Here is a 21,160-nt window from a genome sequence, read left to right as displayed (position 1 = left end):
GAAACTTATTGTTTCTCTCACATTAAAAATTGTCTACTTACAGCAAAACTGATTGTTGTATTATGAAAACATGTGAACTTATCCTCTTTATATACCGTGATTATTTATAGTAGGACAAGTGTTTCTTTTTTTCCTACAAGTTGTATTTCTCCTTTAATAAGTCAAGTCTAAAAAGAAAAATTACTTATCATTTAAATAAAATCCTCGTAAAGGAGACATATTTCCTAACATATAATGTTAATCACATCTTGGTTCGAGCACAAATTAATCACCATGGTACAATTGCACAAAGTAATCATATATGCCGACGAGTAATTTATTGTTAAAAGTTCTTTTTCCTTTGAACTTAAACATTGTAAGTTGGTTGATGTAAGATTTAGACAGTCAAGACAAATCTCATACAAAATTTAATTTCTTGATCCGTGTTTGCCGTAAAAGTTTAATTACTTATGCAAATGACGAAAGAACTGGCATTAATTACCTAATTTTGAATGCTTCCTGCCGGTTGTTTGGACTAAAGATGAAGAAACCAAACTACCAAGGAATCTCGTGAAAATAATTCAAGTAAATTTAGTTTCGGAATCCAGTTTGTAGTGTGGAGAAAAATTGCACTTGGCTTATTTGTTTTATGTAATTTTGATTTACTAACTGAGAGATCGCAAAAGGTCAAAAGTAGATTTTGCTTATTACATCATATAAGGAATCTAACAGCTATAAAATGAGATTAAGGTGGAATTTCATTTTTAGTCAAGCCCGCCATTCTTTTCCGATTATTTATATATCCATTAGTTTCCAAACCAGATAGTTATATATAATTGTAAATCGAATAGGTCCAATATGCATTAACAATTGTGTCATTTTTAGTTTCAGCAAATAGATGAAATTAAATTTTTTGCTTCAGATTTGAACTCAAACATCTGGTTTTCAACACAAATTAATATATATGCATATTATAAACGACGGGTCAGATAATTTTCACTCCAGAGTAATGTATTTCGACATGTCATCTATTTTCTATAATTGTAAATGACGACAAGTCATGCTTAGATGAAATGAAGGATCATCCTGTAATATACATTTATCTCGTTCCTTTTCATTACAGGTAATTTCTTCTGATTGTCATCAGCTCCAGTGTGCACTTTCAAATACCTTAGCCGAAGAGGTTGCCTGGAAGTAATCGATTCTTTCTTATAGCCAAACCTAGTTTTATCTGTGGAGCTGATTCTCAATCTCATAAATGATAACATTCAATTGTGTGTGCGTGTGTACATATATGTATGTATATCTATGTGTATATCCAATAAAAATAGAAATTGCAACCATTCAAGCCCTTTATGAAGTCTTCATAGCTAACGGTAGATATCTGATATCTGAAAGATTTCCGAGGTTTTGAACATTTTGCACCAACATTACATTTACCCTCTTCCCTGCAACTTCCAGTAAAATAAGATTTGGTAGTATTTTCAATTTTTCTTTTTCTCAGTTTATTTTCATGCAAATTGTATACGTGTTCTCTTTGAGAAGCGGGAAAAGAAAACTATTGCAGTAAGATTAATGATAGATATTTGGAGGTCGGCTCCAATGTTCGTTCAATTGTACATGTTAAGACTTAGGATCAACTTCATGCATACTGCATCGAATAAAATCATATCAAAAAAATTATTTGCGGTTTCTTTTCCCAATAACCAAAATCATATGTGCATTTGTTGATGGCAGATTTGAAGATACCAAGGATGAAATACCAGGTTTCTGAGGAAACAGCAAAGAGTTTAGGCATGATCCACTTAAAAGTGAGTCTTAAAAGACACTGCTAAAACCTTGAAGGAGAAGTCATTCAATTTCTAAATGATGTGATCAGTAAGGAAGTAAAGTAATGCAAAAATTAAATAGAAATATTGTGCTTAATCAAATGATTCATTTAAATAAGGGTCTTGTTTAACAATTTCAAATATCTATCTACTATGACTGATTAAGATGTATCTTCAAACAACTAACAGTATTATTCCATTTAAAAAAAAAATCAACTTTGTTTGTGTTTCCTAATTTGTATTTTTACACTATTATTGAAGATTGATATCGGTAACATATTTAGTTTGGTAATCATGCAAGGATTTGTAATGGACAAGAATTGACTGGTGATTGCAGATCTTCTGGAGTTTATAAGAAAATAATTGCTGGAATTAAAACTTAGTTCCAAGTGCTTCAAATTTATGGCATTTATGTACCGAAATAAGCTTTACGGATAAACGTTTAGGGCATTTACATGATTAAACTCTGAAGAAGTCAAGAGACTAGACTTGACTTTTCATTCTTGTCCATATGCAAACGTAAAATCGGTAAAAATGGAGAACTATATGCTGCTCCGCACTCCGGCTTCTTGTTCTTTTATTATTATTATTATTATTACTTTTATTCTTCCCATTACTTTTCAAAGGTTTTAGCTCCGCACAAATTGGTCTTTTACAATTCTACCCTTAAACTCCCTTGTCTTATATATTGCCGCTTCAAATTCGAAAGTCACAAAAACAGAGTCAGCTTTAATTAGCCATGGCATTTCTTCCTGATGCTTCACTATACATCCTTCTTAACATCTTAATTGGCATAAATATTGCAAGTAAGTTATTAGTTTCTAGACATTGTGAAATTTAATTCAATTAAATCTTCAGTTTTAGGTTCGTTTTGAACAATTTTGTATCACGAGTACTCTAGTGCAAACATTCATATTTTATTATAACAAACAAACTTGTTATTTGGCACTTAGCAACACAAACTCCTAATTGTTGTAGTTCCAAGTTCCAACCATTTTATATTATTATTATTTTTTTGATGATATGAGAATATTGCTCAAATTACAACTCATATTATACGAGAGTATAACTGATACGTACAATCATATATATATATATATACTGAGACCTATTGACATCAATGCTGATATGACACCGCTCAGATTTTTCACCCTTTCAAATTTCGAGAGATGTCAACTTCCAGCCTGGGAGAAAGACTGCCAGTACAATTATATATATATATATATATATATATATATATATATATATATATATATATATATTGAGACCTGTTGACATCAATGCTGATATAGCACTGCTCAGATTTTTCACCCTCTCAAATATTCGAGGGATGTCAACTCTCAGCCTGGGAGAAAGACTGCCTTCACTCAAGCTCTGTGACTCCAAGGAAGGACATTTAAATTAAACTCCTGCAGTACGTCTGCGGAGGCTTCGGCTCTAGCCGCTTGGGCTAAGCCCAAGGTTCATTTTATTTATTGTTTAAAATTCACCTTTCTGTTGTATTTATTTATTTATTTATTTACGATTAGAAAACGAAACACTCCGATTGCTTGTGCAGGGTCAGAGCCCTTTATAGGCATAAACTATGGGAATTTAGGGGACAACCTGCCATCACCAGAAGACACGGTAAAGCTACTACAATCAACGTCTATACAGAAGATCCGATTATACAACCCCGACATTCCCATGATCAAAGCCTTGGCCAATAGCGGAATCGACATTGTTGTTGGAACACAAAACAGTGAAATCCCTGCCTTAGCCTCGGATCCGAATGCTGCAAAAACTTGGATAAACACCAATGTCCTACCCTTCTACCCCGCAAGCAATATCTTCCTTATAATGGTTGGTAACGAGGTCTCTCTCGACGAAAATTTTAGAAAACAGCTTCTACCCGCAATGCAAAATATGCAAAATGCATTGGATGCTGCCTCTCTCGGCGGTAAAATTAAGGTCTCGACTGTGCATTCAATGTCCGTGCTTTCTCACTCTGACCCGCCCTCTTCGGGAAAGTTTCAAACCTGGCTTGTAGATGTTATGAAAGGATTCCTTGGATTTAATAATGCCACCGGTTCGCCTTTTGCTATCAATCCGTATCCATACTACGCTTACAACAGTGATCCTAGACCTGGTTATTTAGCTTATTGTTTGTTTCAAGTCAATGCTGGGCGAGTTGATCCAAACAATAACATTAAATACATGAACATGTTTGATGCTCAGGTACAATATGTTTATATAATTAAATCGTTATTCTTTTTCGACAAATTTCAGTTAATGATTATATAAATGAAAAATATTAATTGTATAGACGTACGTAATGTATGTATGTATGCATGCTTAATTATATTACATATAGATGGGCGTACAAAAATATTTGAAAAGTTTTGTAGGTGGATGCAGCACGTTCTGCGTTGAACTCTTTGGGATATAACAATGTTGAGATAGTGGTTACTGAGACTGGATGGCCATCCAAAGGAGACGACAAAGAACCTTGGGCAACCATTGATAAGGCCAAGGATTATTACAGTGGCTTGATAACCCATCTTCGGTCCAAGGCCGGGACTCCATTGATGCCTGGGAAGACAACTGATACTTATCTCTTTGCATTATACGATGAGAATTTGAAACAAGGGCCTATTTCTGAGAGATCGTTTGGGTTGTTCAAGCCTGATCGCACTGCAAATTTTGATGTTGGCCTCCTAAAGAATAACAAAGTGAGAATTAATTTTAACTACATAGAAATTAACTAAAGCAACTAGCTAGTAATATTCAAGTTAATTTGTTATTGCGTTATTAACAACTAAATTCAGGAGAACCCGGGTGCACCAAACAAAGCAATGTGGTGTGTGCCAAAGGAAGGCGTCACGAATAAGCAGCTGCAGGCAAATATTGATTATGCTTGCGGACGAGGGATTGACTGCAGTCCGATTGCTCCTGGAGGGGCTTGCTTTGAGCCCGATACATTAGCATCACATGCTGCATATGCCATGAATCTTCACCATCAAACTAATGGACGCAATGCATGGGACTGTGACTTTTCAAAAACTGCCACCCTATCATCCAAAGATCCTAGTAAGTTTTCTCTTGTACACAAACACAATTTTTTTTCCTAACATTAATTATTTATATCCTTCATTATACCTTTTCATGGTTAATCACGATGCTTATAATTCACTCTTTTGTTATTTGTAGGCTATAAGGGTTGCATTTACCCTAGCAATGCTCGCGAAAGCAAAGACGAATTAACCAATATGCTTTAAATACTTGACAGAATGCGTTAGTTGATGGTTTGTGCTACTGTAATTATGGGTTAGTGATTAAGTCATCATCGATTACAAACAGGAAGAGGAAGATTTGTTTTTTTTTTTTTTTGCTTTTCATAGTTAGAGGAATAATGCTCCATTGATTTGCAATAGCAATTCCGGTGATCGATATTTCGTGTACTTGTTCATACGAAGAAAATTTGATCAATAATGATTGCGTGGATTGATGTGTTTTCATTTTATGCCTTGCTGGATTTGGATTTCTGTGGAATTCGCTTCAACTAATCACAACACGAGCACTTACAGCTTTTTATTTTTTATACAATCACTTGACTTGGAGGATGATTACGGTATCTTTATTTCTTTTGGAATAAATAAATAAATTAAAGGTTGTTTATTTTTAAATCAAAGCTGTGAGCATTGTTTCTACAACCAATATTCCTATTTTTTATGCGTATGCATTCAGCTTAACAAAATGAATTAAGTGGTCTTTTTTTTTTTTTTGAACTCGTTGCTATTTACTTTTGAAATAGATATGGTACTTATTTTCCTAATAAACTTTAATATAAACTTGATTCATTTAAACTCAAATTGAATCCCATCTATTCGTGTCATATATATTCTATATATATGAGTAATTTTACAATAATGTAATTCTTTACTACAAGTTAAAAGATAAATAATACAGGATATCAACATTTGAGTCTCAAAGTCACGTGTCACTCATTTATTAAATGATGAAATTTTTATAAAATTACTTAACACTATCTAATGAATGAATATTACATTAATTGAGACTCAAATTAGAACTTAGATGTTGTGATACTTAGCATGACTCTTTGTCCTACAGTGTATTAAAATTATTGTTTTAAATTCCTATAATTTATTTATTTTCTCTCCAAAAAATTATGGGAATTACCATAATTATCTTCCAAGTCAAGTGATTATATCAAAGAGATGAAGTGGAAGCTTACAATAACAACACCCTCTTAGGAAATACACATCAATATATATAAAACTGGAGACTAAAGAGTATTATTAGATCTCTCGAGGTCTGTCAGGAATTATTGAATATGCATATTTACTAGTACTACAGGAACGATTTCAGTTGTTCTTGTTATTTTTTTGGAAAGATAGGCAATGTCGGAAGTTTTGGATAAAAATATTTCTTATAGTATAACGTGAAAGACAATTCTTTTAGAGATTTTTTAATTTATTTTTTACTTTTACTTATAATTCTTAACACGAAAAATAAGCGCTGTCAACAGGAATGACTAAGAGGAAAGCTTAGAATTAAAGGGATATCAAAATTCAAAAGCATCCCCCCTTGTATTTTAAAGAGCTTGTCAATTGTTTCTGCACCAATCATACCCACCTTTCAAAAGTTAGTTCACCTTTGTGCTTTTCCACGTGATCAAGACTCAAGTATCAATGCTCTACAATAATATGTGAGAATTGAAATTCCATTTTATATTATTAACGCTTTAGGTAAATATGCTTTACAGCAATTTTATGTCTCAAGTTCTTGTATTTTTTAGCTAAATGCATTTTGGTGCGGCTAATGGTCTAAATTCTCGACCTAATTTACTTGATGGAATGTATATACATAGCTCATGAATGGTTTATGGTTCCAATTTACAATAAACACCTTATACATAAATAATATTCAGGGTATTAAGGATTTCAATGTTTAAATCTTAAAATTTATGAATTATTCATTTATTCGATGATAAATTTTATAACTTATGCCAACCTAAAATCTAATAAATAAATGTCGTATAATTTGGAACTCGAACAATGGGATACTTAGGATTATCTTTTAAAAGTTCTAGAACCTGCAAATCTTGAAAGAGGTAATTATTTTATTATAACGAGGATAACCAGAATTCCGTTGTCGTCCAGTGGTTAGGATATCTGGCTTTCACCCAGGAGACCCGGGTTCAATTCCCGGCAACGGAAAATACTTTTACACGTATGAGGACTATTGACCACGTAACCCGTTGTCGTCCGCTTTTAGTTTTATATAACGAGGGCTAATCTGAAGTCATCATCCTAGCAACGGACAGTTGTACTTTTGATTAATTTTTATTTTGTAATCCAACCCCAGCGTGAAAAATACGAAGGAATCCTCCCGTTGATTCCCCTGGCCCACTGCATCTACACAGCCCACGGATTTGAACGCTCACCGAGAAAGCCACAGATATTCCATCAAACCCAAAACAGCTGGTTGACAAATAGCCCAAGGTTACACGGTTTTTCGAAGTTGCATGTGCACCGATTTATTGGAAAAATGTATTTGCTTTAAATCAACTAAACATGTAAAACATTTGTAATATCCGTTTTTATTTCGTCTTACCCTATTTTTTAAAATATAATTTTTTAATTAATCTAATTTCTCTCCATATCCCCATTTAATTCTCAATTTATCCTTCTATTTCTCTGTTTTGTCTCATCTTAAAGTAAAAATTACGTTAACCCATCATCTCGTTATTTCTTTATTTTTATTTATTTTTTTCTTTTTAATTATCTTTTAAAATCATAAAATCAGACAGCAACTTGATCACCCATAAACTTCCACCTCAATTTTTTCTCATTTTAATTTTTATAATTTAAGTAAATAATTTATTTTAATTCTCATTTCTTATTTTCATTTCACTCCATTTTCATTTTATTTCAGTCCATTTTAATTTTATTCCATTCTAATTGCTGAAGAGTAAACACAGTACAAACGAAACTTACTAATACTTGGCACCTGATCCGACTCATCGGTCATATGCCATATGCCCGTTTCAGCAGGCTTCAAATTACACGTGGCCATACACCCCTTGCCACTTGACAACTTTCGTCCTCTCCTTTGCGAAGCTTCATGCTTTTTGCTTTTGGTTCTTACGCTCTCTATATTGCCAATTGCCCGCAATCCACCTCATCCAATTCTTCTACAAATCTCTCTCTTTCCTTGGTTTCTCCTTCAGGTATTATTGTTTTTAAGTTTCTTTTTTCATTTATTTATTTACAATCCGAATCAATCTCCTTCTCTTCTCTTTTTAAAATTGATTTGGTTGATCATCGTGAAGCTCGTTAAATTTTGTTTCTGTTTTTCACTTGATTGTAGAAATATAACATTCAACTCTTAGGTAGCTTAGAAAGTGGAGGGAAAGTCAACTTAAAATGAGTTTTGAACTTTGTAGCTTTGCTTCAAAGTGTCACAAACTACTAGAATGATATCAATTGACTTTCTATTTTCTATCACATATTGTTTGATCCAGGATTTTGCAAATGGCTTCATCAACTCTAATTTGTGACACCGAGCCATGGAAGGACTTGAAGGTGAATTGCTTCTTCCTGTTATTTTGTCGCAATGAGTATTCGGAACTGCGTATGCAGTAATATTTATGAACTTAACGTGGATTTCTTTTTTTTTTCTTTTTTCTTTTTTCTGTGATTGTGCAGAACCATGTGCAGGAAATTAAAAAGACTCATTTACGTGATTTGATGAGTGACACTGATCGATGCCAATCAATGATGGTGTATGTATTTTGCACCATTGGAGATGAACCTAAGATCATTGCTTAATTGATTGATTTTATAATAATGCTGTGAATAATTAGTTTATGATTTTGTTTTTGGGAATTTGTGCAGGGAGTTTGATGGGATTCTGTTGGACTACTCACGGCAAAATGCCACGCTTAAGACAATGGACAAACTCTATCAACTGGCAGAGGTGACGTTGGATTATTTCAATTTTGGAAACTGGGTAAAATCAATCTTCTAAATTCTAGTGATACTACCCTTTTCTCATTGCAGGCTGCTCAACTCAATAATAAGATTAACCAGATGTACAATGGGGAAAAAGTAAGTCAAGGTTTATCTCTGCTGCTCATATCTTTTGTAGACTAGGGTGAAACTAACTCTTTATAAGGTACTGTTGACCATGATTGAGCCAGCCGCTCTCTGTGAGACAAGTAAATTTATAAAAATTTGGCTTTGTGATACTTAAATGAGGTCACGAATTCACTATTGTACAGAAGGTATCCAAAGCTCTTGCTTTGTATGACCAGATTTAATAAGTTGCTTTTTTTTAGTGGACTTGATGTTTTGTCAGTGCTCCAACATGATGGCATTATTATGATATTACAATGGTTTTGGATTGTGCATTGGTAACACCTGCAGATTAACAGCACAGAGAATAGGTCTGTGCTTCATGTAGCTCTTCGTGCTCCAAGGGATGCTGCCATAAATAGTGATGGGAAGAATGTGGTTCCAGAAGTCTGGAAAGTTCTGGACAAGATAAAAGAGTTTTCTGAGACAATCCGCAGTGGTTCCTGGGTAATTTATCTTTTGTTCTTTTTAACGCAAAAGCAGGTTAATACTTGACCGGGAAAAGCATGGATTATCTAGTCGGAAAATGTTTTTGGCAGGTTGGAGCCACTGGAAAAGTATTGAAAGATGTTGTTGCCGTTGGTATTGGCGGCAGTTTCTTGGGTCCTCTCTTTGTGCACACTGCTCTCCAAACTGGTATTGTGCAAACCAATCAAATCTTTTTTTCAGTTTGTTAACTTTACTCATATAGTCATACGGTTGTGATCTTTCTCCTTCCAAATCTTTGAAATTCTTTTCCCATTGAACATGACCAAGATATTTTTGACTTACCGATGGTTACTGACAGATCTAGAAGCCATTGAATGTGCAAGAGGACGCCAGTTGCGATTGTAAGTACTTATCTGTCACTGAAGTTGTGTATGTTCTTTTCTACATTTATCAATCCTTGAAATGAGATGGTAACTGTACAAATCTCTTTGTGAGTCATAAAAAAGACTTTTAGTCCTATAGTTGTTTTGCGTGATATCACCAAAGACCATTCTGAACAGTTGTGACAATTTCTTATTTGCATTGACCACAGTCTAGCAAATGTTGATCCCATTGATGTTGCTAAAAGTATCACGGGACTAAACCCTGAAACTACCCTTGGTATTGCCTTTCGTTTTATTAATTTGTATTAGTTTACTTGAATTATTTATGAACCGTTCGTAATTTTGATCGTTTTGTCTGTTTTTCTTGTACACCTATGCAGTTGTGGTGGTTTCAAAGACTTTTACAACGGCTGAAACTATGCTGAATGCTCGAACATTGAGAGAATGGATATCAACTGCTCTTGGGTCAGTGCAAAAATGATACTCTACTGATTCTTCAGTAATGTTGTCATTCTGGTAGTTTCAGGTTTGAAATCAATGGCTTAGATTTAGGTGCTTATCTGGAAATTATCAAAAAAAAAAAAAAATTAAAAGAACTATTGGATGTAAAAGTGAGAGCGCATTGTACTCTATGAATTGGTATTAGTTTGTTTTCCGGTTAGAATTCTCTTCGATATTTCATTTTTCTCTCTATTTTTCTGGTCTTTGCTCTTAATTTGCATGTGATTATGCATATATTTTCAGGCCTTCTGCAGTTGCAAAGCACATGGTGGCTGTCAGTACTAATCTTACGGTAATAATTTCTTTCGTTACCTGCACTCTGATGATAAAGCAATTTGCTGCAATCTGGATTGATCTTTCATCTGTTAAAGATTGGTTTACTTTTGACATTCATTAGTTTAGGGTCTGGATGTCTAGCTACCCTGGTTTTAGTGTATATTCTTTTGCCTTGATAATATTTACTCAGTAATTTCCTGTGACAAATTCTGATTTGTCAGTTCAGAGAGCATAAATGACCCGCAAAAGACAGGCGCCTAAATCAGTACATCATTTTCTGCAACACCTGATAATAATTTTTGTAATTTGCTCCTGCCAATTCACAGATTACCAATTGAGTTATTTCAATTATTTTCTCATATGCTTGGTAAAAGCTTATCTAAACGACTTTTGTGCATCCTCTCTGTTCAACTTGAGAGTGGATAAATTGTATGTCTGAAATTGTAACATATTTCAGTATTTTATTAATTTTCAGTTTAAGTTGACTAACCTTGTTGCTTATATTTGTTTCTTTCAAATTCAGCTGGTAGAAAAGTTTGGCATTGATCCTAATAATGCATTTGCATTCTGGGACTGGGTTGGTGGTCGGTATAGTGGTAATTTCTTTTAAAACCATGGTGTTTGCTTTTCGGGAACACTTTGTGGTCAGTTATGGTTTTAATTGGTAATTGAATTGCTGGTTGCAGTTTGCAGTGCTGTCGGGGTTTTGCCTCTGTCTCTTCAATATGGTTTCTCAGTTGTTGAGAAGTATGGTAACTTCTTGTTGTTTTTATTTACTTGCTATCACTTTCAACTTCTGAGATCAGTGCCAGAATTTATTGTTCGCCATGGGATTATCTTGAAGTAAGCTATGGGAATTAAGTGGAATTCCAAAATAAACCTTGATACTTGAATCGAAGTACATACTCTTCAGTTGAAACTATTAGAAACTATAAAGAGAAGAGAGAGATATAAGTTAGTTCTTTGTCATTAGATTTTAATTATATTGACATAGTAGTCTCTGTTTTACAGAAAAGTAGATTTGATGTATATTGAGTTGGATTCTTTTTCAGATAAAACAGAATAAATGAAGAGTTTAGCTTGATGCAACTAAAAGCAAATGAAAATGATGCATATCTTCAGTATTTGTGAGCTGTGTACATCTTTCATCATTGTTCCAACATGTCCTTTTTAGCTTTTTCCTTAGTTAAGTGCTTAGTGCAGTATTCCTGTAATTCTTAAAATGTAGAGTTCTTGCTTGATTGAGCTGAGATTTTTCTTTTTCACGTACAAAGGATTTATTTGTTACTAATATAGTGAAGAAAGGGCGTAGCTTCTCAATAAGTAATTCAAGGAATTAACTATACTTAAGGTGTGAGCTATATCTGTTCCTTTGAACTACACCACCTATTCCTTCTTTTCTTAACTCTTCCTTTCGGGCAAGTTCTAGCTTCTGCCCCATCCTCAATCTGAATAAATGCATTTGCATATTTTTTTCTGACATGATTTTATTGCATATTTTGATAAGATGCTCTTTTGTTATTTAAGGTTCTTAAAGGGTGCTTGGAGCATTGATCAGCATTTCATTTCTGCACCTTATGAGAAAAATATACCGGTAAGTGCCCCAATGACATTATTTTTCACTAAGCCAGAGATCTGTACCTCCCATTGGACACAGCACGCGGTAGCAATAATATTCTAATGGAGCTTTATCTCTGGACAAATACCCTTGGTTCTGGATGGAGTTAATCAGGTCTGTTCAATGCTTCAGGTACTTTTGGGTTTGTTGAGCATATGGAATGTTTCATTTCTTGGGCATCCTGCCAGGGTTAGTGTTTTGGCTCCAGACTGAATTTGAGCTACTTCTTGTTGATCACTGTTCAATTTTCTCTCTCTTTTTTATTCATTTCCTGACTCCTCTGCTATCTTCCAGGCTATATTACCTTACTCCCAAGCCCTAGAGAAATTTGCCCCTCATATTCAACAGGCAAATGCCCAATCTCCTTTATTTTTCTTTTGTCAAAGCTTTTAATACTTATAACTTGCTAAATTTACTTTGATTTAGGTTAGCATGGAGAGTAATGGCAAGGGAGTGTCAATTGATGGCATGCCCCTGCCCTTTGAGGCCGGTGAAATTGATTTTGGTGAACCTGGAACAAATGGTCAGCACAGCTTTTATCAACTAATTCACCAGGTTACACACACATCCCTCTGCGTCTGGTAGAAGCTTAAATGGACAATTTTTATTGCATTAATTTCTAAACATACACCTGTGGCAGTCAGAAATGAAACCTTTATGGAAAGGTTCCCTACAATTACTATGTTTAGGTAATATGGGTCTCTTCTATTAATAATGGAACTGTGTGTGTGATCAGCTGTAACCTAATGGATGAAGATAATTTTAGCTCACAATATGTTTGGAGTTTAAATGACATGTCATTTTAGGGGAATGTAGAATATAGACCTGCGATTTAAGTGGTAACCATTCATGCCATGTAATTTGTTGTTCATCTAACATGGTTCATGGATTTAGACTGAATTTGAACTACCTGTGAGCTGTGTATAAATTAACTTTCCTTCTTGAAATCTCCAGGGACGTGTAATTCCTTGTGATTTTATTGGTGTTGTGAAGAGCCAGCAACCAGTTTACCTGAAAGGTATACATCAGATCAAACCCAATTTGTTCAGCAAATTTCAAGATTGATGGTTGAATTTTAATGCTTTGGCTTTTCAGCTATCCATCAATGCATCAAATTCTGAATTTGTTTGCAGGTGAAGTGGTGAGTAACCATGATGAACTCATGTCCAACTTTTTTGCACAGCCAGATGCCCTTGCAGTGGGGAAGGTAGATTTTATTCTTGTATCTTTTGGATGTTCTGATCATTCAACCTATTACGAAGGATAGCAAAATTTTATTATTCTTTATTATTCTTATTGGTTTTCTATATAGAAGAATAAAAAAATTATATTTTTAATTTCCAGCCAAAAATCAAAGCTGTTTTTTTTTTTTTTTTAATTGTCTAGCGACCTCATGCACTTTATAATGAAACACTTTCCCTTAATTCCAGATACCTAATTAAACATCCTTCTTTTGTAGACACCCGAGCAGCTACAAAAAGAGAATGTTGCACCACATCTAATTCCTCATAAGGTAACTTCCTTACTTTGTAGTAATGTCTCATTCTAAGTAGCCCTAACTAGTGGTTACAAATCACAGACTTTCTCTGGCAATCGGCCTTCTCTCAGTCTTCTGCTTCCATCACTGAATGCTTACAATATTGGACAGGTTTGTGATTTCTTACTTCCTTTTAATTTGGCAGATTTTATGTGTCTAATTCTATTAAATATTAGTATTATTCACATTATCTTTCTGGGTCAGTGTGTTTGTCACATTTGAATTTTTTTAAATTGTCTGATAATGTGAAAAACATTCTTGAACCTTTGTGAATAACATTTTGTAAGATCAATGGATATATCTCCGAGTTCGCTAATTTATCATTTTGAAAATATTGAAACTACGTATTTGTGATATTTGCGTTACAGTGAATTGTTTGCTGTTAAACATGGAAGTGAAGATAGTTCAATGGCAAAGTGTAGGACCTAAAAGTATTACAATTACATAGCAAATCTGACTTTTTGCCCCATGGAATCATGTTACAATTTTCGTTGCTCTATGTGCTCTTTATAAATTATTTCTATAACCTAATACTATAATATCTTTGTCAGTTGTTGGCAATCTACGAACACAGAATAGCTGTGGAAGGTTTCATATGGGGAATCAATTCTTTCGATCAGTGGGGAGTTGAGTTGGGGAAGGTATGCATCATCTAAGAAAGTTTAAGATGCTGATACTTTGCCATACAGAAATTTCTAAGATGAAGAAGTTACTATTTTTCTCAACTTGTAATGCCTTTTCCATCGTCATAATTGCAAATTATTTGTTTCCCTCTGTGATTGCAGTCTCTGGCTACTCAGGTTAGAAAGCAACTTCATGCTTCTCGTATGAAAAGAGAACCGATCGAGGGCTTTAATTTCAGTACTACAACACTGCTGACAAGATACCTAGAGGTATGGCAGAACACCTCATGTCAAGACTATTAGCATGATATACTTATCATTGATAATAGGTCTTGGTCATCCAGTAACTTTATTTGTCCTAATGCTTTGTAGAAATTTTCCCCATGCTAATAGAGGTGTTTTGCTCCAAATACACAGAATGTTTTGATAAATATTATACTTCTGTATTGCTGAAAGGCTAATTTTTCACTTGACAGGCAAGTTCTGATATCCCATCTGATCCTCCAACGCTTCTTCCACGGATATAAATGGTTTCTGCTAAAAATTGTCTGGCAATTTGGCGTACGAACTCTTGTTTCTGGCTTCATGTATCCACTTAACTGAAATTATCGCGGAGTGAAATTATCGCGGAGACTGCATAAAATTTTACTGAAGACTGGTTATGCCGGTGAATTATAGTATGTAAAGTAATCAAACTTTAATAATGCTTGTCCCCAGACATTTCGTTAAACCCGTCTTTGGGATACCTAGTTATCTTAACGATTGGGTTCAAATGTTCTTACCTTTGTGGGTAATTAATTCAGAAAAATGGATTCGAATGTTTTTCCTCATGCACATTCAGTTATGGAAAACGTGTCATGTCCTTTCATTGTATCGCTTTTGAGGCCAACATGATGTCAGAAAGTTGACCAAACCTCACTTGAGGTCGAGAGAAAATCAGTATTCATGTTAAATTTCGTTTAATATTACGTTGGTAAATTTGTATCAGGAGAATACGAAGTTGAACCGTGCCGTGGATGCTATTGATGACAATTCGAATATTCCATTGGTAAATTTGTATCAGGAGAAATTCAAAGTTGATCCGTGGGTGCTACTGCTACTCGAGACAATTCGAGAATTCATGGTTGACCTTGTTGTATGCGGTCATCCTAGTGCCCTTTGGTTAATTTTTAAGGGAATGACACGTGATATTTTTGGGCTCAAGTTAAAGCAGTCAAATATAGACTTAAGCTTTATTGAAAAAGGGGAAAAATAGACTTAGCCGGTAGGAGGAAGAACCATAAGCCACGAACATGGCGATTTCTGATCTTTTTCAAATGCTTTCTTCTTCCGCATCATCACCAGGTCCTCCCTTCCCTTCCGTTGGCATCATAGCCCTTCTTTAGATTTATGTAGTAATTTTGTACCTAGTCATTGACTTCAATGAAGATTACAGGCTTTACAACAACACAGCTTCAAGCACAGATGGGATTTCAGGTTTTTCTCTTGAGAAGATACGGGGATTCCCTTGGTTCGATTGTCAAAGAAACTTGGCTGCAATTTGTGCCGTGTGCTTGGATGGAGTTCACAAAGGAGAGCGCTCCAGGAACTTCTCAATATGCAAGCATGTATTTCATGCACGATGTATTGATCTTTGGTTGGTTAGAAGACTCACTTGTCCAACTTGCCGTTCTCCATTCAAAATGGAACCCGTTTGGATGTTGTATGGTAGTATCGAAATTCGGAATTGGACGTTCTACAGCAAATCATTACTCCCTACATTCCTAGGCATGTCCATAATATAATTTCTTGACTGTAATTCCTTTTTCTTTTTTTTCCTTTTCCTCTACACATCCCACCAATGCTATTGAATCAATAATTCATCAATTAATCATTGCCGTGCGTGATAATGCAAATTTTGAGCGACACAAACACCTATTTTCATTTGCAAATATTCGCATCAATGGTTGTTTGAGCCTCCTTCAACCATAAATTAAAGGATATCTTGGTTTTTCAGTTTTGCAATTCTATAATCATAAATTATTCAACAAGAATGAAAGAATGGTGTCAAATTCATTGCGTTTCAATGACATGCTTGCCATTACAACGAATCAGGGCAACTTGCTTGTGCTTGTACATGAACAGTACTCATAATTAGGTTACAATTCAGTAACTAGTGCAAGTTGTAGAATTTCTACTACTAAGCTTAGCATCAGCAAATTTACAGCCAAAACAAACCCAAATGTTGTTCTATAGATAGAAACAACAAGAGGATACATGCCATTTCTTCCATGCCAATACTACTTACCAAGTGTTTACAAATCAAGACAGCAAAACAAGCCAATGGCCTGTACACCAGCTGCCCGACAAAACTACCCAGAGACCCGAACTAACATTACCATAAAAACAAAACACTTGCAACAACGCATAGTCTTCAACAAAGAAATTCAAACCCCAGTAGAGCCAAAACCACCTTCTCCTCTGACAGTAGAGTCCAAGCTCTCAACCTCCAACACATCAGGAGTCACGATTTTCTCAATTATTAATTGAGCAATTCTATCACCCACTTTCACCTCAAAATCAACATCAGAATGATTAAACAAAATCACCCCAACAGGGCCCCTGTAATCCGCATCAATCACCCCGGCTCCCACGTCCATTGAGTGCTTCCACGCCAGTCCCGATCTTGGCGCTACAATACAAACCAATCCCAATTACATTATTATAATTATTTTTGCAACAAAAACGATAACCCATTAAAGAAAAAACAATTACCAATACGTGCATATGTTCCTTCGGGTATTGCGATGCTCAGATCTGTTGGAACAAGAGCTTTTCCCCTTGCTGGCACCCTAGTCTCCGCGGCACTACACAAAATACAATGATAACAAATAATAGTAAAAAAGAAAAAAAGAAACCATAAAATTTTTTAAGCAACATAGGAGAGTTCCCGAATTTACCTGGAGAGATCGTAGCCAGCAGCAAGAGGGGAGCCTCTTTTGGGCAAAACAGCCTTTTCGGAGAGCTTTTTAACTCTCAAGAGAGAGCCTATGTTGTCATTTTCGACGCCGTTCTGGTGTAGTTTTGGGATCTTTGGAGAAGGCTCTTTGACTTCTGGGCTGCCATTTTGCTGCCCTGCTGGGGCCATTTTGAAAACAAGCTTTAGTGATTGGTATCGAATTGGGTTTTGCGAAGAAGCAATCTCCAAGGATCGTTTATATATAGGAAATCCCGCGATTTCTAATCTTCCCCAATTTGTGGCGCGAAATATTCCCGCCATCATTTTCCCCACTTTTTAGAGTGCACACGCTCCCTCTTGTAGTAAATTTCTCAACCGTACCCTGGCCTCTGCATTAAAGATAATGGTGGTATTGTTGGAAGGGATATACAGAACTGGACTAGAAGGTCACAATAAGTCAAGTATTCAAATCCAAAGGGGATAGAAAAGTGATTACCGATTAGAATTAGCAGAAGAGACTCGGCCCCGTCCCTTGATCCGAAAAAAGTCTAGAAAATATCATTTGAATTTAAAATTTCCCATTTCTAACTTTACGTTGGGCCCCCTCGTTTTTACGTACTTCTGTTATAACCTGCAAGATTTAATAATTCTCCATTGTCCCTCAATGCTAAAACAAAATTGAGGGGGGAGAGAGAATTATAAAAAAAAAGATTTAAATTGAAATTTCACCTTTTCTATGTAAACTTTGGACTGGCGCCGGGCACCCCCTTAGGTCTTTATGTTCCTGCTTTAACCTGCTGGAGTTTACGTTTATCCACCGTTGCCCTTCCGTTGGCTCCTCGATTTTAAGGATTTTATGTTATTGACTACTCATGTTTATGGTTTTTACTTTATGGCCCAAGCTAAAATCCAGATTTCACCGCCACTGGTATATGAGATTTTTGTTCAAATTAGCCATTATTTATCAGCACTGATGTTTGCCCCGGGTCAAACCCCGAAACTGGCTAAAACGACATCGTTTCGTCTATTAATTTTTTTTTGTTTTTATTCGCTATGAAACGACGACGTTTTGCTTGGATAAATCATAAAAGCAGCAATAGAACCAAGTTGTTTCTTTGTCTTCGTTCTCGTTTCACCAAACAGCAAGAACCCATGGAAAAAAGAAAAAAGGGAAACTTTTGGAATGACAGATTTCAAATCTAAGCACAATCTCTGTCCGTTCCTTTAATTTCTCTTTATCTACATAGATTTATCATCACATCACTGATTACATAACGATAGTTAATTAATATTCTCTCTCGCCTTGTAAACAAATCTTAGAGAAAATACAATTAATTATCTCTCAAAAACACTTAAATGACCAACGATTAATTCAACATCACCCAGAACAAACTGGCTCTTCCTTTATATTTTCCAACAACGGCTTCCTTAACCTACGTGAAACTAATCTATACTTGAACTCCGGCACCGGAAAGTACCCATCATGAACACCCTCCAAGGAAAATGATGTTTCCGTTAAGAGAACAAAGAGGAAGAAGCAGTTGGATTAAGAGAACGAAGAGGAAGGAAGAAGCAGCTGGTTCTGTTTTTTTCACTCTTTACGTTGGCAAAGGAAAATGATGTTTGTGTTACTAAGGGTTCTGCAGCAACGAAGAGGAAAGGAAGAAGCAGTTGGGTATAGAGATGGCAAAAATACCCGCCCGGTCCGGACTCGGACCGTACCCGGGTGTTGCGGGCCGGGTAATACCCGGTCTGGGTATGAAGCCGGGTCGGTCTTGGGCATCACTTGATAAACCCGGAACCCGGATTTTATTAAAAAAATTATAAAATATATATTATTTTAAATATTTTATATTTATTTAACTCATTTATTATATATATATATAATTTTAAACACTTAAAGTTTATATTTTCATGTCAAATTTTATTGAAATAAATTTAAAACTTATAAAATTACCAAAAAATAAAAAATATATACACACAAAATATTAAAAAATATAAAATTCGGGTACCCGGATTAAAACCCGGCCCGGACTCGGACCCGGACCGGTTACATCCGGGCAGAGTCCGGTCATGGAAATACCCGGACCCGGCCCGGGGTTTTGCCATCTCTAGTTGGGTGAAGAAAACGAAGAGGAAAAGTTCTGTTTTTGCACTTTATACAAGCCAAAATGACATCGTTTCTCAGCAAATTAAAATGAGAAAAATAAGTGCCAAAACGACGCCGTTTCAATTGTTTCGGGGTTTGACCCGGGATTTGACCCGGGGCAAACATCATTTTCCATTATTTATAGAGTAATGATATAGCCACAAACTCTTGTACAAATTAATGTGGCATGATAAGATTGGTTGAATTAAATATCACTTGGCCCACATGATTTATTTTTATTATTTTATATTTTTATTCAACCAATGAATTAATGTCACGTCAGTTTGTATAAAATAAATTTGTACAATAATTTATTACTGTATAATTACTCTTGTAATCTTGTTTATATTTGAAAAACACAGTGTAGACATTATGGTTGAAAACATTACAAAAGAACAATTGATTGAATTTTTAATATAAATTTAAAGCACCCCTAGGCAACATATGATAGGAGAAGAGCAATGCCATTGACTTGTTTCATACTTTTAAATTTTAAATTCCATATTTGGTAAGTAACAAATTGATTTTTTAATTAAAAAAAAATGATATTCCAACCACATTGCCATCCAACTCCGCCACTCAAAATATAAATCTTATAACATTTTATTGGGAGATCATTACTTGGAACCAATTACTTAATTATAAATATGAAGATTCAAACACTAATGTATTGCCGTCGTTTTTTATTTTATTTTATTTTATATGCAACCAACAACAGTCCGTGTTGTGAATGCATGTGTCATACTTTGCCAATTATACATTAGTAAAGTAACGATTTAATCGTCAATATTGTTTATAATCCCTGAGCTCAACATCATAGAATTGTGTCACATGAAATTAATGTCCAATGTATGTGTTTAATAATAGAATTAATTATTTAATCAATATAAGTTATTGTAATATCCAATAACATTATTTTTGAGTATTTCTAACTTATATGTGCAGTAAAATATATTATTTTGGTAATATTGCTCAACAAACTTTATCCATCGCCTTATATATTTACAAAGTGGATGATTTTGTGTCTTTCAAATGCTGACACATTAATTATTCCTTTGTTCTCTACAATCATCCTATTCACATCTATTACAAAAAGTGATATTCTTTGTGCTTTCTCCTCTACATGCATTGCCTGACATGACTCAAAATGTTTCTTACTGTTTGAAATTAGAATTTGAATGGTTCAAAAAATTTACAAATGTTAAAAAGTTAATACGAATTATCTTATTATTGGTAAACCATAATACAATAATAAAATTAATATCCATGTAGAAGGAAATAAATTAATTGTGATTCAATTGCAATTGATCTACGAGAATTTACAAAGAAGGCTAGATTTTTTTTTCAGCTAAATTAGCAAAACACTATTTTATTTACGTTTGTTTCAAATTCCACATTCTTGACTCACCATGACATGTCATCAGTCTAACTGGCCACGAGCAGTCCGAATATTCAGCCCTCAGAAAGTGCGACCCTTCCTAGTATCTAGCTAAAACGATGGCTTCCTAAGTCGTTTTTGTTAGTCACCTTAACCTGCGCGGTTCGTGGCGCATTACGCACCCCAAAAACTAAACGGAATGGAAATAAGATTATCCACCCCCGGCCTTTTTCTCCCCACGACCGCCGAATCCCGTGAGGGACACGCCATCATTCAGCAATCATTCCACTCAAGCGCTTATTGTAACGACATCAATAGCGCGTGAAGACATAACGTCAGGATTGTCATAGGAACCCGTCCAGCAGTAATACAAGGGCCAGC

At 34.9% G+C, this 21,160-nt stretch overlaps 3 protein-coding genes and 1 non-coding gene across 4 annotated transcripts; 3 read left to right on the top strand and 1 right to left on the bottom strand.

Annotated features, from left to right (window-relative positions):
* The first annotated feature begins 2,547 nt into the window (after window positions 1–2,547).
* Window positions 2,548–5,065, top strand: LOC102621556 (glucan endo-1,3-beta-glucosidase 7). Its single transcript, XM_052441369.1, has 5 exons — window positions 2,548–2,614; window positions 3,367–4,025; window positions 4,196–4,519; window positions 4,619–4,877; window positions 4,998–5,065. The coding sequence occupies exons 1-5, from the start codon at window positions 2,548–2,550 to the stop codon at window positions 5,063–5,065; spliced, it is 1,377 nt and encodes a 458-aa protein (XP_052297329.1).
* A 1,890-nt stretch (window positions 5,066–6,955) lies between these two features.
* Window positions 6,956–7,027, top strand: TRNAE-UUC (transfer RNA glutamic acid (anticodon UUC)). The gene has a single exon. It is a non-coding gene; the product is annotated as a tRNA-Glu (tRNA).
* Window positions 7,028–7,851: 824 nt separating this feature from the next.
* Window positions 7,852–15,144, top strand: LOC102630327 (glucose-6-phosphate isomerase, cytosolic 2B). Its single transcript, XM_006473423.4, has 24 exons — window positions 7,852–8,040; window positions 8,335–8,395; window positions 8,519–8,595; window positions 8,708–8,789; window positions 8,873–8,920; window positions 9,239–9,394; window positions 9,487–9,583; window positions 9,735–9,777; window positions 9,969–10,036; window positions 10,140–10,224; window positions 10,504–10,552; window positions 11,060–11,132; window positions 11,223–11,283; window positions 12,064–12,130; window positions 12,287–12,343; window positions 12,449–12,502; window positions 12,581–12,709; window positions 13,109–13,172; window positions 13,288–13,361; window positions 13,614–13,667; window positions 13,734–13,802; window positions 14,243–14,332; window positions 14,477–14,584; window positions 14,791–15,144. The coding sequence occupies exons 2-24, from the start codon at window positions 8,345–8,347 to the stop codon at window positions 14,839–14,841; spliced, it is 1,707 nt and encodes a 568-aa protein (XP_006473486.2). The 5' UTR covers window positions 7,852–8,040; window positions 8,335–8,344; the 3' UTR covers window positions 14,842–15,144.
* Window positions 15,145–16,347: 1,203 nt separating this feature from the next.
* Window positions 16,348–17,897, bottom strand: LOC102629555 (deoxyuridine 5'-triphosphate nucleotidohydrolase). The gene is made up of 4 exons (XM_006473420.4): window positions 17,749–17,897; window positions 17,254–17,641; window positions 17,069–17,160; window positions 16,348–16,985 (listed from the first exon to the last, which is right to left on the bottom strand). Exons 2-4 carry the CDS (start codon window positions 17,574–17,576, stop codon window positions 16,741–16,743), a joined length of 660 nt encoding a protein of 219 aa, XP_006473483.2. The 5' UTR covers window positions 17,577–17,641; window positions 17,749–17,897; the 3' UTR covers window positions 16,348–16,740.
* Window positions 17,898–21,160: the final 3,263 nt, after the last annotated feature.

Source organism: Citrus sinensis, chromosome 5, assembly GCF_022201045.2.
Source record: "Citrus sinensis cultivar Valencia sweet orange chromosome 5, DVS_A1.0, whole genome shotgun sequence".
Classification (NCBI taxonomy): Eukaryota; Viridiplantae; Streptophyta; class Magnoliopsida; order Sapindales; family Rutaceae; genus Citrus; species Citrus sinensis.
This window is presented reverse-complemented; position numbering and strand designations above follow the sequence as displayed.

What these genes read in the sequence shown, in the direction of transcription:
- LOC102629555 (XM_006473420.4), bottom strand. Translation starts at nt 17,576, where the DNA reads ATGATGGCGGGAATATTTCGCGCCACAAATTGGGGAAGATTAGAAATC. An exon ending in GCTGGCTACGATCTCTCCAG is followed by an intron (nt 17,161 to 17,253) that starts GTAAATTCGGGA and finishes TATTTTGTGTAG; the next exon opens with TGCCGCGGAGACTAGGGTGC. An exon ending in AGGAACATATGCACGTATTG is followed by an intron (nt 16,986 to 17,068) that starts GTAATTGTTTTT and finishes TTTGTATTGTAG; the next exon opens with CGCCAAGATCGGGACTGGCG.
- LOC102621556 (XM_052441369.1), top strand. Translation starts at nt 2,548, where the DNA reads ATGGCATTTCTTCCTGATGCTTCACTATACATCCTTCTTAACATCTTA. An exon ending in GCCTCCTAAAGAATAACAAA is followed by an intron (nt 4,520 to 4,618) that starts GTGAGAATTAAT and finishes TAAATTCAGGAG; the next exon opens with AACCCGGGTGCACCAAACAA. An exon ending in CCTATCATCCAAAGATCCTA is followed by an intron (nt 4,878 to 4,997) that starts GTAAGTTTTCTC and finishes TGTTATTTGTAG; the next exon opens with GCTATAAGGGTTGCATTTAC.
- LOC102630327 (XM_006473423.4), top strand. Translation starts at nt 8,345, where the DNA reads ATGGCTTCATCAACTCTAATTTGTGACACCGAGCCATGGAAGGACTTG. An exon ending in GCACACTGCTCTCCAAACTG is followed by an intron (nt 9,584 to 9,734) that starts GTATTGTGCAAA and finishes GGTTACTGACAG; the next exon opens with ATCTAGAAGCCATTGAATGT. An exon ending in GCAACCAGTTTACCTGAAAG is followed by an intron (nt 13,173 to 13,287) that starts GTATACATCAGA and finishes ATTTGTTTGCAG; the next exon opens with GTGAAGTGGTGAGTAACCAT.